Genomic DNA, 17,867 nt, shown 5'->3' with positions numbered 1-17,867 from the left:
AGAAATTTATTATCCGCATCCCCTTGACACTCGTGCCATTTTCTCAATCAACTTATCATATATTTGCCCGCGGTCTGTTTCTGGGGGCATAGCGACTTGGGGAACAACTAGGAAAAAGATCCCAATACCTTTAAAAATATATTGAAAAAATGTTTGTGGCAATTGGAAGAAAGAGGAAAACTTTTCCGTTTGTTCGGTTATGCTCCCCCTCCCCAAAGTTACAAAGCAAGTGCCGTTACATAGTGAATCACCATGCAAAAACATATCACGTGTGGCTGGGGGGTGCAAATAAAAAACCCATTAAGCGGGGGGGAGGGGAAGGGGCACAAACGGAAAAGATCCAGAAAGGAGTGCTACATTTGGATCCTCTCTGTTTCTGCCCCCAGCTTAGTGGGTGCGGATCTATTCTGTGTTGGCCCTCAGTGTCTTTATGACCCCCAGTTACAAATTATTTGTTGTTATGTAACACGTTAATATGTAAGAAAATAATAAGTGCGCCTGGGGGTCATAAAAGATTTATGCTCACTAAGCTGGGGGCAAAAACAGAATAGATCCGTGGGTGCATACTTATTGCAAACCATTGACGCACGTGCTATATTTTTGCATGATGACTTATCATGTAATGGCACGTGCTCGGTATCTTGGGGCATAACATAGTGTGGCGGGCACAAAAAGAAAAGATCCCGACATTTTATTGCGGAGGAAAGATAAAACTCAAAAGCAATTTAAGTAATGGTTATATACAATATATAACATAGCTGGCAGATTGCCAAAAAATAGCCGCAATAGATTCGTAGATCGGCAGCCTAAAAAAAAACAGTAAAAAAGACAGACCAAAAATATTCGTTTTTTCATTGAAGGCTGATATGTTATATTTTGATTAAAAATCTGTATAAAGTTATTGCTGCCTCTATTAGCTGATCTCAAAGAACCTTCATTTAGAGTGACACACACCATTGACCTATCTCCTTTGAATTAAAGTAAATAAAAGTCAATTTCAAAGTGAGGAAATCATTTTTGAGTGAGGTAAGTCAAGTGTGACCAAAAATTTCGTCACGCGCATGAACAAAAAACTCGCTCCACTAAGAGCGAAAAATGACGTCACACATGCATTTCAGTTGAAATTGCATGAACGAATGAACAAAAAGTGGCTGTGACGTCATATGGTCGTAACAAAAATCATGACGACGAAATAAAAAAAACCAAGAGAAGGCCAATAATAGCCCCAGCTATCGCTGTGCGGCTATTAATAAATATATATATATATATATATATATATATATATATATATATATATATACACCATATGACATGTAGGCGGACGTAAACTACACTAGGTGATAGGAGGGTAAAAATCAAATGATCCAAAAACGAAGCATTTCCGTACCCCCCCCCCCCCCAGAAATTTATTATCCGCATCTCCTTGACACTCGTGCCATTTTCTCAATCAACTTATCATATATTGGCCCGCGGTCTGTTTCTGGGGGCATAGCGACTTGGGGAACAACTAGGAAAAGATCCCAATACCTTTAAAAATATATTGAAAAAAATGTTTGTGGCAATTGGAAGAAAGAGGAAAACTTTTCCGTTTGTTCCGTTATGCTCCCCTCCCCAAAGTTACAGAGCACGTGCCGTTACATAGTGAATCACCATGCAAAAACATATCACGTGTGGCGGGGGGGGGGGGTGCCATTAAAAAACACATTAAGCTGGGGGGAGGGGAAGTGGCACAAACGGAAAAGATCCGTAAGGAGTGCTACGTTTGGATCTTCTCTGTTTCTGCCCCCAGCTTAGTGGGTGCGGATCTATTCTTTTTTGGCCCTCAGTGTCTTTATGACCCCCAGTTACAAATTATATGTTGTTATATAGCACGTTATTATGTAAGAAAATAGTACGTGCGCCTGGGGGTCATAAAAGATTTATGCTCACTAAGCTGGGGGCAAAAACAGAATAGATCCGTGGTTGCATACTTATTGCAAACTATTGACGCACGTGCTATATTTTTGCATGATGATTTATCATGTAATGACACGTGCTCTGTATCTTGGGGGGCATAACGTATTGTGGCGGGCACAAACAGAAAAGATCCCGACATTTTATGGCGGTGGAAAGATAAAACTCAAAAGCAATTTAAGTAATGGTTACGTGAATCTTCTGGCGTTCATCGAAAACCGCGATGCAGTTTGTAATGGTTAAGTGACTCTACTTGATTTCACTAAGAACTTCTAACGTTTATCGAGAACCGCAAAGCGGTTCGAGAAAATAAGTCAAAATTTCGGGATCTTTTCCGTTTGTGCCCCCCCCCAGTACGTTATGCGCCCCCCCCCCAGATACAGAGCACGTGCCATTACATAGTAAATCACTATGTAAAAATATTGCACCTGCGTCTGGGGGGCGCAAATAATATGCGCCCACAAAGCTGGGGGCACAAACGGAAAAGATCCAAATTTCGAAGTGACTTCTGCAGAGTCACTTAATCATGCTTAAAATACGAAACGCGCACGTTTTAAAATAGCGGAAGTCAATGGAAGTCAAACTTCTGGCTAAGTCACATCTTCCGGCATTTTGACTTCTGGCACTGCAGACTTTCGGCATTTTAAAATCTGCACGTGAGTGTTTTAAGAGATATTAAGTCAGAATCTTGAATGACTTCTGCGGAGTCAAGTAACCATACTTAAATCACGAAACGCGCACGTTGTAGAATGACGAAAGTCAGCGAAAAACAACTTCTGGCTAATTAGAGACTTCTGGCATTTTAACTTTTGGCACTGCAGACTTTCGGCGTTTTAAAATGTGCACGTGAGTGGGATCTATTCTGTTTCGGTCCCCCAGCTTAGTTGGCAAACGTACTATTTTTTACATAGTAACGTGCTATAGAACAACATATAATTTGTAACTGGAAAAGCGTAAAAAACACTGGGGGGAAACAGAATAGATCCCGTGAGTGTTGTAACCATAACCAACTTCTATAAATCTGACATCAACTTGACTTTAAAAAAAAAGACTTTGCAATGTACAGAGTCGCCGAAAATAGGATTTGTCACCTTTTGACAAAATAAAGCACGTGTTCTTTTTTGACCAGCACTTGTCACTGCGGCAAATTTCTCTCGAGAGAGTAGTTATTCCGAAACAAATAACACCTAAAGTTGTTTACTTGCAAAATATTGTACGTTTTGGTAGCAGTGATTTGATTGCCTGAAAAACGGTGGAACTTAACTGTTGATTTCATAGGAGAGCAGAAACTACTAACCAAAAGGTAGAGTTTTTGGATCTATTATCTTTCGCAACTCAGATTTTGTGCACATTACATTTATGCCCCCTCCTCAAACGTAGTAACGTCTTAAATAAAAATGTTTAAATTGTAATCAGCAGGGGCGGCAAAAAAAGCTGGGCGAAACAGAATGAAACCGAATTCTGAGGTCTTTCCAATTGAAGCCCTACCCTCCGCATTACACATTATTACGCCCCCTTCACGATATACTTAACGAATCTTTTCTGTTTGCGCCCCCCCCCCCCCCTTACGTTATGCAACCTCCAGTTACAGAGCACGTACCAGCACATAGTAAATCATTTTGTAAAATTTATCACGTGCGTCCGGGATGAAAATAATATGCACCCACTAAGCTGGGGGCACAAATGGAAAAGATCCTAATTACGAATGATTTGGGCTTGGGGGTTATACGTTATCTCACCACTATAATTGGGGTGGGATTAAAACGGACTAATTTTGGTTTATGTGCGCATAGCGTACAGGGGTGGCATTTAAAGAAACCCGGGTCGAGATGTCAGCGCCGTTTCAGCGCATTATTTTGTAAGAAAAGCGCTGAAAGAGCTAAAATTATGTGAGATATGAGTTGAACTCGCTAAAATGCGCAGAAATAAGTTGAAATGCGCTGATATTTAATATTTTCAGCCAAAATGTTACGACAATTTACGCCTAAAATGCGTTGAAATTTTGCTGGAAAAGCATCCAAATTTCAGCGCATTTCTTCTTTAGTGGAATTTATTGAGTGGATCTAAACATTTTTGATACTCATTCCTGAAATTCTAACCATTTGAATTGCTTTTAAATTATCGATTATTTTTTTCTAAAAAGTGCGCAGAAAAGCGCTGAACAGCGATCAAAATATGTAAGAAATAAGCGGAAATTGTGCTAAAATTATCTAAGAAAGCGCATTTCTTAGATAATTTTAGCACAATTCTCCCTAAACTCTTTACTAATATAAAATAAAAATAAATGAGAAGAAATTCATGAATCAATGGCGCAGTGGAATGAGTGATTCTCAACCCGGGAAGTAAAGAAAGTTTTAGAAATTATCTAGAGGGAATTAAACCTTTGCTTCGAGGTGTGCTGAAATGTTGCAAGAAACGCGCTGAAAGCAAGTGAATTTTAAAAAATAATGCTGACTGAGACGCCATACCCTGCCCATTAGTGCCGTAGCCATCACTCAATCCACTGCGCCATTGATTCCTGCACTTCTTCTCATTTAATTTGATTCAAAATCATGGTTTAGCATATTTATATTTTGGGTTTGGGTAATGACATAATTGGTTTTTACTGAGCAGAGGTTCCATTATGCAGAAGTTGAGACAAGGGTACGGCCCATAATGCCCCCCGCAGCTTAGTGGTCAGATGACCTATAGGCCAAAATTACCACAAAACTATAGATTGAGGAACGGGGTGTACTGAGCATTAAATTTCACACCGCCTAATTTTTTTCGGATCTTTTTCGTTTGTGCCCCTTCCCGTTACAGAGCACGTGCCTTTTATGGTGATTAATCGTGTAAATATATGGCACGCCTTTCTGCGGTGTGCAAATAATATGCACCCACTAAGCACGGGGTGGGGCACAAACGGAAATGATCCAGTTTTTCAAAACAAAGTAATCATCCTCATCGTTTCAGTTGGCAGCCGATCGATTCCAAGGTCAATTTAGACAAATCAAAAGAGTTAAGAAGAGCACAACCTACTCAATCCAAACTCATAATTCAGGTGAGTTGTTGTTGAATAGACTTTCAATGCCGTACCAAAAAGGAAGGAAATTTTCATATTAAATCTATAATTACGGTAATTCAGATTTTACTCCTATTTAAACTATGCGATTGGGTGCTAAAGGAAGATGGATCTATCTTTTTGGACACCTGGTGCTTTTTTTGTTTTTTACTGCCCCCCCCCACATCAGCTGGCTTTTTTATATAGTATCCCGGACCTTGGTCGCAGTGAGTTTCATTACTGTACCATTGACTTTCAATTTTAACCAGTACTGAACCAGGCAAATAGAAATTTAAAACCATTTGTCAGTCTGCCCAGACTACATTAAGAAACATCCCCCTCTGTCCCTCTTCTTCGCAGCCTCATTTACATTCTTGCTCAACACTGCACAGAATGTTTTACGTTTCTCTCATCATCAGACTGTGCAGACAAAGAGCTCACAGACTGCACATAGCAAACTTTGAAAATTTCGAATAACTGGTCTCATGCATAAAATTTGTAGGATCTTTTCCGTTTGTGCCCCCCAGTACGTTATGCGCCCCGCAGTTACAGAGCACGTGCCATTACATAGTAAATTACTATGTAAAAATATTGCCCGTGCGTCTGGGGGGTACAAATAATATGCGCCCACTAAGCTGGGGGGCACAAACGGAAAAGATCCAATTTTTAAGATGGCGATATCCTGAAGAGCCATTCTAGCTCTAACTAAACCATATATTGGTGCGTTCATATCTAAACCATATATTGGTGCATCGGTGGAAATAGGTGGAGGTCGGCGGAGGTCGGAGGTCGGAGGTCGGAGGCGGAGGTCGGAGGCGGAGGTCGGAGGCAGAGGTCAGAGGCAGAGGTCGGAGGCGGAGGTCGGAGGCAGAGGTCGGAGGCGGAGGTCGGAGGCGGAGGTCGGAGACGGAGGTCGGAGGCGGAGGTCGGTGGAGGTCGGTACCGGAGGTCGGAGGTCGGAGGTGGAGGTCGGAGGCGGAGGTCGGAGGTCGGAGGCGGAGGTTGGTGGCGGAGGTCAGAGGCGCAGGTCGGAGGCGGAGGTCGGAGGCGTTGTGCGAGTCAGAATTATTTTTGTAGAAGTAGAAGGTAGTAGCGCAAGCATCGGGCTTCGCCCGTGGGGTGTTAATCCCAGTGTTCATCAGTATGTTTCCGTTTATCTTTTCCAGTGTCTGAATAGTAGACTCAATTGTAGACCGATTTGTTGTGTATTTCAGATTTGTTTGTTGCTTTGTTTTTTATTCATTTGTTTCCCTCAATTTGTTCAACTTTTTCCAGTTTCTCTAGCACCGAACATTTCTTTGAAAAACCGCTAAAACTGATATGAAAGCGATTGTTCAAACTCCCAGACTGTGTTTCAGTTTTTTTCTTGATCAGATAGTAGATTTGAATTGAAAATGGAACAAAAGCTGGATTTTTTGTCAATTTCTGCACTTTCGCCTTTCAACTCTTTCAGTTTCTCTCCAAACGTTTTTTTTTAAAAAAACGTGCAACTATAATTTAAAAGCAGGTGAAAGCAAGAGTAACGCGCTATATAACAATTCATAATTTGCAACGCGGGCATAAAAGAAACTTTGCAATGCTGGGGGAGGGGGGAGGAGGAGAGGATTGGGGGGGGGGGTAATTTGTACAGAATAAACCCCTCTTTTTGTAATCACCCCAAAAGCATGTGCCATATTAATTCACTTGATGTTATAAATGTTATAAATGTTATAAATAATGTCATGTGCCATAATAATTCATTTGATGTAATTCATTTGATGTTAATTCATACCATTCATTTGATGTTATAAATGCTACATTTGATGTTATAAGTTAATTAATTTATAAACTTATTTCCAAATGCATGTGCCATTGATTAATCGAAAGTGGAAAAATAATCTATTTATTTTTTTACCGCATGTATTTTGCATTTATTTTGTTATAAATTAATTATTATAAGCAGACTCGTCTTTGTTTTGAGGTACTTGAGGCAGTAATTCCCGCCATTAACTGTAACCGCTGTATTCAGCCTACGCATATTTTGCAAGCCTGCGTGTATAATTCATCCTTCGCATACAAACCTCCGTTTATAACTCATCCTTCGCATACAAACCTCCGCTTATAAATCATCCTGCGCATGCAAACCTCCGTTTATAACTCATCCTGCGCATGCAAACCTCCGTTTATAACTCATCCTGCGCATGCAAGCCTCCGTTTATAAATCATCCTGGGCATGCAAACCTCCGTTTATAACTCATCCTGCAAATGCAAACTCCAGTTAAATATCCATTCTAGGCATAGAAATGGCAGATAAAGGCTATGAATTTTACTATGATATGTGTAAAATATGTCATGATCAGAACTCTTGTAAGACAAAAATACATGATGAAAAGATGCTGATTCATTGCTGAAATGAACTGCGAGAAAACTACGGGATGTGATTTGCACAATTTAAACAATGTAAATAAAGGCAACCGCGCCCAAAGCTATTCGCCACTCAAGCGGATGAGAGGGGGCTTTGAGAGGTGTTTAAGACAGAGTAAATAAATCTAGGTCATAAAATAGTCTAGGTCAGTTCTTTGTGTCTTTCTAAACTATAAAAAAGACACGTTTTTGTAAAAATTAAACTAGCGATTTGTGAAAAGCTTGTTTAGTGTAGAAATTGGTTACAATATTGACGTACGAACTGTTCTATTGTTTAAACCTGTGTTTCGTGCGGCACTGGCAGTATGACTTCTGATGTCTGTTGGTTAGGAAAAGGAGAACTTGCATATCTCCGCCATCTAACAGGCTCTCTTTCTTCAGGGTAGATCTGCCGCTGTAAAACGTGGTATCGTGGTCCTTCATACACAGGTTGCGGAGTTCTTTGACCCTCAGGGTAAAACGCACTAACTGGGATGCCATCACAATTCGAAAACTGCGAGTTCGTGCGGTAGCCACTTGCACCTGCATCACAATTCGGGGTAACAACAAAAGCAATTTCCGGATATTTTCCAATTGTGCCCCTCAGTTTAGTGGATGCATACTTTTTTCAGACCCCAGACGCATGTCCGATATTTTTACTCGGTATTGGCCCTAGCTCTCTCTCTCTCTCTCTCTCTCTCTCTCTCTCTCTCTCTCTCTCTCTCTCTCTCTTCTCTCTAGGGTTCCATGACTTACTGGGGGACACAAGAGGAAAAATCCAACGAGACATCTAAAACGCTAAATTACCATTGAATCGGCTAAAAATATAGGCTCGTTTCAATTTGTGCCCCCCGTACGTTATGCGCCCCTCATCTACAGAGCACGCAACATTGTATCAAATTTTCATCACGTACAAATATGGCACGTGCGTCTGGGATTGGAAATAAAATGCGCCCACTAAGCTGTGGGGGGGGGGGGGGCACAAACGAGAAAATCCAAGAGCACATTTGGTTTCCGTCAGTGCCCCCATCTAAGTGGGTGTATATTATTAGCACCTCCCAGACGCACCTGTCATTTTTTTACACAATGAATTACTATGTAATGGCTACACGTGCTCTGTAATTAAGGGTTGCATAACGTACGGGGGGGGGGGGGGTCAAACTGAACAATCCAATTAATTGTACTGTTTAGATGAATCAGGTGTCACTACTAATCAGGTGTCAATTAACCTAATAGGCTTTATCAGGAACCGATAGTTCAATGACCATCTTTTGGTGCGCATATTGTTTCACCATCATTATTCGCACAAAGTTCTTTTTACCTTGTTACTTCTCAATGATCTACTTTGGTCCTAGCTTAATCTGCCTTGTATTCAAAGGCGCTTTAACAAAATTTTTTTTTAACTTGAAGGCGTTTGAAGTTACAATTTTTTTTCAAGTTGGTTATTTAGAGAATCTATAAACACATGCTAATATGTAAACGTCGTTTTTTGCCCGTTGAGAATTGGACTCTTTCCCATTATAGCCCCACGCCCCCAGCTTAGTGGTCACATAAGCTATAGCCCCTCCAATCATGGTAATTATACCATAATGTGGGGGCTATAATTTAATGGGGGCGCTATAATGGGAAAGACCCGAGAATTGTTCCTGCAATGTCAAATTTGAATGTGCTTGGGTTCCACACAACAGATGTGTGATTCAAAATTGTTAGATGAAAATATGGGGTTTGGTTTATACTGAATCCTGCGTAGGCTTTGCAAACTCCTGCTTTTTCAAAAATCTGCGGTTAGAGAAATTTCAGCAGACCTGAATTCAATGTTTGTCAACCCTCAAATCCCTGTGTGTGTTTTGTCAGCTCTCAAATCCCTGTGTCTGTTTGTCATCCCTCAAATCCCTGTGTGTCTTTTGTCATCCCTCAAACCCCTGTGTCTGTTTTGTCATCCCTCAAATCCCTGTATCTGTTTTGTCATCACTCAAATCCCTGTGTGTGTTTTGTCATCCGTCAAATCCCTGTGTCTGATTTGTCATCCCTCAAATCCCTATGTGTGTTTTGTCATCCCTCAAATCCCTGTGTCTGTTTTGTCATCCCTCAAATCCCTGTGTCTGTTTTGTCATCCCTCAAATCCCTGTGTCTGTTTTGTCATCCCTGAAATCCCTGTGTGTGTTTTGTCATCACTCAAATCCCTGTGTCTGTTTAGTCATTCCTCAAATCCCTATGTGTGTTTTTTCATCCCTCAAATCCCTGTGTCTGTTTTGTGATCCCTCAAATCCCTGTGTGTGTCTTGTCATCCCTCATATTTTTTGTGTCTGATTTGTCATCCCTCAAATCCCTGTGTCGGTTTTGTCATCCCTCAAATCCCTGTGTGTGTCTTGTCATCACTCAAATCCCTGTGTCTGTTTTGCCCTGTGTCTGTTTTGTCATCCCTCAAATCCCTGTGTGTGTTTTGTCATCCCTCAAATCCCTGTGTCTGTTTTGTCATCCCTCAAATCCCTATGTGTGTTTTGTCATCCCTTATATCCCTGTGTCTGTTTTGTCATCCCTCAAAGCCCTGTGTGTTTTGTCATCCCTCAAATCCCTGTGTGTATTTTGTCATCCCTCAAATGTCTGTGTCTGTTTTGTCATACCTCAAATACTTGTGTGTGTCTTGTCATCCCTCATATTTTTTGTGTCTGATTTGTCATCCCTCAAATCCCTGTGTCGGTTTTGTCATCCCTCAAATCCCTGTGTGTGTCTTGTCATCACTCCAATCCCTGTGTCTGTTTTGCCCTGTGTCTGTTTTGTCATCCCTCAAATCCCTGTGTGTGTTTTGTCATCCCTCAAATCCCTGTGTCTGTTTTGTCATCCCTCAAATCCCTATGTGTGTTTTGTCATCCCTTAAATCCCTGTGTCTGTTTTGTCATCCCTCAAAGCCCTGTGTGTTTTGTCATCCCTCAAATCTCTGTGTGTATTTTGTCATACCTCAAATCCCTGTGTCTGTTTTGTCATCTCTCAAATCCCTGTGTGTGTTTTGTCATCCCTCAAATCCCTGTGTCTGTTTTGTCATCCCTCAAATCCCTGTGTGTGTTTTGTCATCCCTCAAATCCTTATGTGTGTTTTGTCGTCCCTCAAATCCCTGTGTCTGTTTTGTCATCCTTCAAATCCCTGTGTGTGTTTTGTCATCCCTCAAATCCCTGTGTCTGATTTGTCATCCCCCAAAATCCCTATGTGTGTTTTGTCATCCCTCAAATCACTGTGTCTGCTTTGTCATCCCTCAAATCCCTGTGTCTGTTTTGTCATCCTTCAAATCCCTGTGTCTGTTTTGTCATCCCTCAAATCCCTGTGTGTGTTTTGTCATCCCTCGAATCCCTGTGTCTGTTTTCTCATCCCTCAAATCCCTGTGTGTGTTTTGTCATCCCTCAAATCGCTGTGTGTGTTTTGTCATCCCTCATATCCCTAAGTCTGTTTTGTCATCCCTAAAATCCTTATGTGTGTTTTGTCATCCCTCAAATCCCTGTGTCTGTTTTGTCATCCCTCAAAGTCCTGTGTCTAATTTTGTCATCAATCAAATCCCTTTGTTTGTTTTGTCATTCCTCAAATCCCTGTGTCTGATTTGTCATCCCTAAAACCCCTATGCGTGTTTTGTCATTCCTCAAATCCCGGTGTCTGCTTTGTCATCCCTCAAATCCCTGTGTCTGTTTTGTCATCCCTCAAATCCCTGTGTCTGTTTTGTCATCCCTCAAATTCCTGTGTCTAATTTTGTCATCACTCAAATCCCTTTGTTTGTTTTGTCATGCCCCAAATCCCTGTGTGTGTTTTGTCATCACTCAAATCCCTGTGTATGTTTTGTCATTCCTCAATTCCCTATGTGTGTTTTGTCACCACTCAAATCCCTGTGTCTGTTTTGCCATCCCACAAATCTCTGTGTCTGTTTTGTGATCCCTCAAATCCCTGTGTTTGTCTTGTCATCCCTCAAATACCTGTGTCTGTTTTGTCATCCCTCAAATCCCTATGTGTGTTTTGTCATCCCTCAATTCCCTGTGTCTGTTTTGTCATCCCTAAAATCCTTATGTGTGTTTTGTCATCCCTCAAATCCCTGTGTCTGTTTTGTCATCCCTCAAAGTCCTGTGTCTAATTTTGTCATCAATCAAATCCCTTTGTTTGTTTTGTCATTCCTAAAATCCCTGTGTCTGATTTGTCATCCCTAAAACCCCTATGCGTGTTTTGTCATTCCTCAAATCCCGGTGTCTGCTTTGTCATCCCTCAAATCCCTGTGTCTGTTTTGTCATCCCTCAAATCCCTGTGTCTGTTTTGTCATCCCTCAAATTCCTGTGTCTAATTTTGTCATCACTCAAATCCCTTTGTTTGTTTTGTCATGCCCCAAATCCCTGTGTGTGTTTTGTCATCACTCAAATCCCTGTGTATGTTTTGTCATTCCTCAATTCCCTATGTGTGTTTTGTCACCACTCAAATCCCTGTGTCTGCTTTGCCATCCCACAAATCTCTGTGTCTGTTTTGTGATCCCTCAAATCCCTGTGTTTGTCTTGTCATCCCTCAAATACCTGTGTCTGTTTTGTCATCCCTCAAATCCCTATGTGTGTTTTGTCATCCCTCAATTCCCTGTGTCTGTTTTGTCATCCCTCATATCACTGTGTCTGTTTTGTCATCCCTCAAATCCCTATGTGTTTTTTGTCATCCCTCAAATCCCTGTGTCTGTTTTGTCATCCCTCAAAGCCCTGTGTGGTTTGTCATCCCTCAAATCCCTGTGTGTATTTTGTTATCCCTCAAATCCCTGTGTCTGTTTTGCCATCCCTCAAATCCCTGTGTTTGTTTTGTCATCCCTCAAATCCCTGTGTGTGTTTTGTCATCCCTCAAAACCCTTTGTCTGATTTGTCATCCCTCAAATCCCTGTGTGTGTTTTGTCATCCCTCAAAACCCTTTGTCTGATTTGTCATCTCTCAAATCCCTGTTTGTGTTTTGTCATCCCTCAAATCCCTGTGTTTGTTTTGTCATCCCTCAAATCCCTATGGCGTTTTGTCATCCCTCAAATCCCTGTGTTTGTTTTGTCATCCCTCAAATCCCTGTGTATGTTTTGTCAACCCTCAAATCCCTGTGTCTGTTTTGTCATCCCTCAGATCCCTTTGTCTGTTTTGTAATCTCTCAAATCCCTGTGTCTGTTTTGTCATCCCTCAAATCCTTATGTGTGTTTTGTCATCACTCAAATCCCTGTGTCTGTTTTGTCATTCCTCAAAGCCCTGTGTGTTTTGTCATCCCTGAAATCCCTGTGTGTATTTTGTCATCCCTCAAATGCCTGTGTCTGTTTTGTCATCGCTCAAATCCCTGTGTCTGTTTTGTCATCCTTCAAATCCCTGTGTCTGTTTTGTCATCCCTCAAATCCCTGTGTGTGTTTTGTCATCCCTCGAATCCCTGTGTCTGTTTTCTCATCCCTATAATCCCTGTGTGTGTTTTGTCATCCCTCAAATCCCTGTGTGTGTTTTGTCATCCCTCATATCCCTAAGTCTGTTTTGTCATCCCTAAAATCCCTATGTGTGTTTTGTCATCCCTCAAATCCCTGTGTCTGTTTTGTCATCCCTCAAATTCCTGTGTCTAATTTTGTCATCAATCAAATCCCTTTGTTTGTTTTGTCATTCCTCAAATCCCTGTGTCTGATTTGTCATCACTAAAACCCCTATGCGTGTTTTGTCATTCCTCAAATCCCTGTGTCTGCTTTGTCATCCCTCAAATCCCTGTGTCTGTTTTGTCATCCCTCAAATTCCTGTGTCTAATTTTGTCATCAATCAAATCCCTTTGTTTGTTTTGTCATTCCTCAAATCCCTGTGTCTGATTTGTCATCACTAAAACCCCTATGCGTGTTTTGTCATTCCTCAAATCCCTGTGTCTGCTTTGTCATCCCTCAAATCCCTGTGTCTGTTTTGTCATCCCTCAAATCCCTGTGTCTGTTTTGTCATCCCTCAAATTCCTGTGTCTAATTTTGTCAACACTCAAATCCCTTTGTTTGTTTTGTCTTGACCCAAATCCCTGTGTGTGTTTTGTCACCCCTCAAATCCCTGTGTCTGTTTTGCCATCCCACAAATCTCTGTGTTTTTTGTCATCCCTCAAATCCCTGTGTCTGTTTTGTCATCCCTCAAAGCCCTGTGTGGTTTGTCATCCCTCAAATCCCTGTGTGTATTTTGTCATCCCTCAAATCCCTGTGTGGTTTGTCATCCCTCAAATCCCTGTGTTTGTCTTGTCATCCCTCAAATCCCTGTGTCTGTTTTGTCATCCCTCAAATCCCTATGTGTGTTTTGTCATCCCTCAATTCCCTGTGTCTGTTTTGTCATCCCTCATATCCCTGTGTCTGTTTTGTCATCCCTCAAATCCCTATGTGTTTTTTGTCATCCCTCAAATCCCTGTGTCTGTTTTGTCATCCCTCAAAGCCCTGTGTGGTTTGTCATCCCTCAAATCCCTGTGTGTATTTTGTCATCCCTCAAATCCCTGTGTCTGTTTTGCCATCCCTCAAATCCCTTTGTGTATTTTGTCATCCCTCAAAGCCCTGTGTGGTTTGTCATCCCTCAAATCCCTGTGTTTGTCTTGTCATCCCTCAAATCCCTGTGTCTGTTTTGTCATCCCTCAAATCCCTATGTGTGTTTTGTCATCCCTCAATTCCCTGTGTCTGTTTTGTCATCCCTCATATCCCTGTGTCTGTTTTGTCATCCCTCAAATCCCTATGTGTTTTTTGTCATCCCTCAAATCCCTGTGTCTGTTTTGTTATCCCTCAAAGCCCTGTGTGGTTTGTCATCCCTCAAATCCCTGTGTGTATTTTGTCATCCCTCAAATCCCTGTGTCTGTTTTGCCATCCCTCAAATCCCTTTGTGTGTTTTGTCATCCCTCAAATCCCTGTGTGTGTTTTGTCATCCCTCAAAACCCTTTATCTGATTTGTCATCTCTCAAATCCCTGTTTGTGTTTTGTCATCCCTCAAATCCCTGTGTTTGTTTTGTCATCCCTCAAATCCCTATGGCGTTTTGTCATCCCTCAAATCCCTGTGTTTGTTATGTCATCCCTCAAATCCCTGTGTGTGTTTTGTCAACCCTCAAATCCCTGTGTCTGTTTTGTCATCCCTCAGATCCCTTTGTCTGTTTTGTCATCTCTCAAATCCCTGTGTCTGTTTTGTCATCCCTCAAATCCTTATGTGTGTTTTGTCATCACTCAAATCCCTGTGTCTGTTTTGTCATTCCTCAAAGCCCTGTGTGTTTTGTCATCCCTGAAATCCCTGTGTGTATTTTGTCATCCCTCAAATGCCTGTGTCTGTTTTGTCATCCCTCAAATCCCTGTGTCTGCTTTGACATCCCTCAAATCCCTGTGTATGTTTTGTCATCTCTCAAATCCCTGTGTGTGTTTTGTCATCCCTCAAATCCCTGTGTCTGTTTTGTCATCCCTCAAATCCCTGTGTGTGTCTTGTCGTCCCTCAAATCCCTGTGTTAGTTTTGTCATCCCTCAAATCCCTATGTCTGCTGTGTCATCCCTCAAATCCCTGTGTCTGTTTTGTCATCCCTAAAATCCCTGTGTGTGTTTTGTCATCCCTCAAATCCCTGTGTCTGTTTTGTCATCCCTCAAATCCCTGTGTGTGTCTTGTCGTCCCTCAAATCCCTGTGTTAGTTTTGTCATCCCTCAAATCCCTATGTCTGCTGTGTCATCCCTCAAATCCCTGTGTCTGTTTTGTCATCCCTCAAATCCCTGTGTCTGTTTCGTCATCCCTCAAATCCCTGTCTGTTTTGTCATCCCTCAAATCCCTGTGTATGTTTTGTTATCCCTCAAATCCTTGTGTCTGTTTTGTCATCCCTCAAATCCCTGTGTGTGTTTTGTCATCCCTCAAATCCCTGTGTGTGTTTTTTCATCCCTCAAAACCCTGTGTCTGATTTGTCATCCCTCAAATCCCTGTGTGTGTTTTGTCATCCCTCAAATCCCTGTGTTTGTTTTGTCATCCCTCGAATCCCTATGTGTGTTTTGTTATCCCTCAAATCCCTGTGTTTGTTTTGTCATCCCTCAAATCCCTATGTGTTTTGTCATCCCTCAAATCCCTGTGTCTGTTTTGTCATCCCTCAGATTCCTTTGTCTGTTTTGTCATCTCTCAAATCCCTGTGTCTGTTTTGTCATCCCTCAAATCCTTACGTGTGTTTTGTCATCCCTCAAATCCCTGTGTCCGTTTTGTCATCCCTCAGAGCTCTGTGTGTTTTGTCATCCCTCAAATGCCTGTGTCTGTTTTGTCATCCCTCAAATCTCTGTGTCTGTTTTGTCATCCCTCAAATCCCTGTGTATGTTTTGTCATCCCTCAAATCCCTGGGTGTGTTTTGTCTTCCCTCAAATCCCTGGGTTTGTTTTGTCATCCCTCAAATCCCCCTGTCTGTTTTGTCATCCCTCAGATCCCTTTGTCTGTTTTGTCATCTCTCAAATCCTTGTGTCTGTTTTGTCATCCCTCAAATCCTTATTGTGTGTTTTTTCATCCCTCAAATCCCTTTGTCTGTTTTGTCATCCCTCAAAGCCCTGTGCTCTGTGTGTTTTGTCATCCCTCAAATGCCTGTGTCTGTTTTGCCATCCCTCAAATCCCTGTGTATGTTTTGTCATCCCTCAAATCCCTGTGTGTATTTTGTCGTCCCTCAAATGCCTTTGTCTGTTTTGTCATCCCTCAAATCCCTGTGTCTGTTTTGTCATCCCTCAAATGTCTGTAAATGTTTTGTCATCCCTCAAATCCCTGTGTCTGTTTTGTCATCCCTCAAATCCCTGCGTGTGTTTTGTCATCCCTCAAATCCCTGTGTTTGTTTTGTCATCCCTCAAATTCCTATTTGTGTTTTGTCATCCCTCAATTCCCTGTGTTTGTTTTGTCATCCCTCAAATCCGTGTGTCTGTTTTGTCATACCTCAAATCCCTGTGCCTGTTTTGTCATCCCTCAAATCCATATGTGTGTTTTGTCATCCCCCAAACCCCTGTGTCTGTTTTGTCATCCCTCAAATCCCGGTGTGTGTTTTGTCATCCCGCAAATCCCTGTGTAGATTTTGTCATCCCTCAAAACCCTGTGTCTGATTTGTCATCCCTCTAATCCCTGTGTGTGTTTTGTCGTCCCTCAAATTCCTGTGTTTGTTTTGTCATCACTCAAATCCCTATGTGTGTTTTGTCATCCCTCAAATCCCTGTGTTTGTTTTGTCATCCCTCAAATCCCTATGTGTGTTTTGTGATCCCTCGAATCCCTGTGTCTGTTATGTCATCCCTCAGATCCCTTTGTCTGTTTTGTCATCTCTCAAATCCCTGTGTCTGTTTTGTCATCCCTCAAATACCTGTGAGTTTTGTCATCTCTCAAATCCCTATGTGTGTTTTGTCATCCCTCAAATACCTGTGTCTGTTTTGTCGTCCCTCAAATCCCTGTGTCTGTTTTGTCATCCCTCAAATCCCTGTACCTGTTTTGTCATCCCTCAAATCCATATGTGTCTTTTGTAATCCCTCAAATCCCTGTGTCTGTTTTGTCATTACTCAAATCCCTCTGTGTGTTTTGTCATCCCTCAAATCCCTGTGTCTGTTTTGTCATCCCTCAAATCCCAGTGTGTGTTTTGTCATCCCTCAAATCCCTGTGTATGTTTTGTCATCCCTCAAAACCCTGTGTCTGATTTGTCATCCCTCAAATCCCTGTGTGTGTTTTGTCATCCCTCAAATCCCTGTGTTTGTTTTGTCATCCCTCAAATCCCTATGTGTGTTTTGTCATCCCTCAAATCCCTGTGTTTGTTTTGTCATCCCTCAAATCCCTATGTGTGTTTTGTCATCCCTCAAATCCCTGTGTCTCTTTTGTCATCCCTCAGATCCCTTTGTCTGTTTTGTCATCTCTCAAATCCCTGTGTCTGTTTTGTCATCCCTCAAATGTCTGTAAATATTTTGTCATCCCTCAAATCCCTGTGTGTGTTTTGTCATCCCTCAAATCCCTGTGTCTGTTTTGTCATCCCTCAAATCCCTGCGTGTGTTTTGTCATCCCTCAAATCCCTGTGTTTGTTTCGTCATCCCCCAAATCCCTATTTGTGTTTTGTCATCCCACAAATCCCTGTGTCTGTTTTGTCATCCCTCAAATCCGTGTGTCTGTTTTGTCATCCCTCAAATCCCTGTGCCTGTTTTGTCATCCCTCAAATCCATATGTGTGTTTTGTCATCCCTCAAATCCCTGTGTCTGTTTTGTCATCCCTCAAATCCCTGTGTGTGTTTTGTCATCCCTCAAATCCTTGTGTGTGTTTTGTCATTCCTCAAAACCCTGTGTCTGATTTGTCATCCCTCTAATCCCTGTGTGTGTTTTGTCGTCCCTCAAATTCCTGTGTTTGTTTTGTCATCCCTCAAATCCCTATGTGTGATTTGTCATCCCTCAAATCCCTGTGTTTGTTTTGTCATCCCTCAAATCCCTATGTGTGTTTTGTGATCCCTCGAATCCCTGTGTCTGTTTTGTCATCCCTCAGATCCCTTTGTCTGTTTTGTCATCTCTCAAATC

General features: G+C 41.8%; 2 protein-coding genes across 7 annotated transcripts in view; one reads left to right on the top strand and one right to left on the bottom strand.

The window, feature by feature from the left end:
• The first annotated feature begins 2,962 nt into the window (after positions 1 to 2,962).
• LOC142344271 (uncharacterized) overlaps positions 2,963 to 17,867 on the top strand; it is a 92,184-nt gene continuing 77,279 nt past the window's right edge. For 2 of the 4 annotated variants that reach the window (XM_075395848.1, XM_075395844.1), the window contains exons 1-2: positions 7,811 to 7,935; positions 8,008 to 8,038. In XM_075395848.1, the coding sequence (XP_075251963.1) occupies positions 8,019 to 8,038 (20 nt within the window). In that variant the 5' untranslated portion in view covers positions 7,811 to 7,935; positions 8,008 to 8,018. Of the gene's footprint in view, positions 3,257 to 4,905; positions 4,994 to 7,799; positions 7,936 to 8,007; positions 8,039 to 17,867 lie in introns of those variants that run through there. The other 2 variants (XM_075395845.1, XM_075395847.1) reach the window with 2 other exon arrangements.
• The window catches only part of LOC142344269 (uncharacterized), a 64,275-nt gene continuing 53,996 nt past the window's right edge, over positions 7,589 to 17,867 (bottom strand). For all 3 annotated transcript variants that reach the window (XM_075395843.1, XM_075395841.1, XM_075395842.1), the window contains exon 3: positions 7,589 to 7,918. In XM_075395843.1, coding sequence (XP_075251958.1) covers positions 7,664 to 7,918 — 255 coding nt within the window. In that variant the 3' untranslated portion in view covers positions 7,589 to 7,663. The remainder of the gene's footprint in view (positions 7,919 to 17,867) is intronic.

This window comes from Convolutriloba macropyga, chromosome 8 (genome assembly GCF_964194025.1).
Source record: "Convolutriloba macropyga chromosome 8, txConMacr16.3, whole genome shotgun sequence".
NCBI classification, from domain to species: domain Eukaryota; kingdom Metazoa; phylum Xenacoelomorpha; order Acoela; family Convolutidae; genus Convolutriloba; species Convolutriloba macropyga.
The sequence above is the reverse complement of the archived record's forward strand: the minus strand, read 5'-3'. Positions and strand labels throughout refer to the sequence as shown.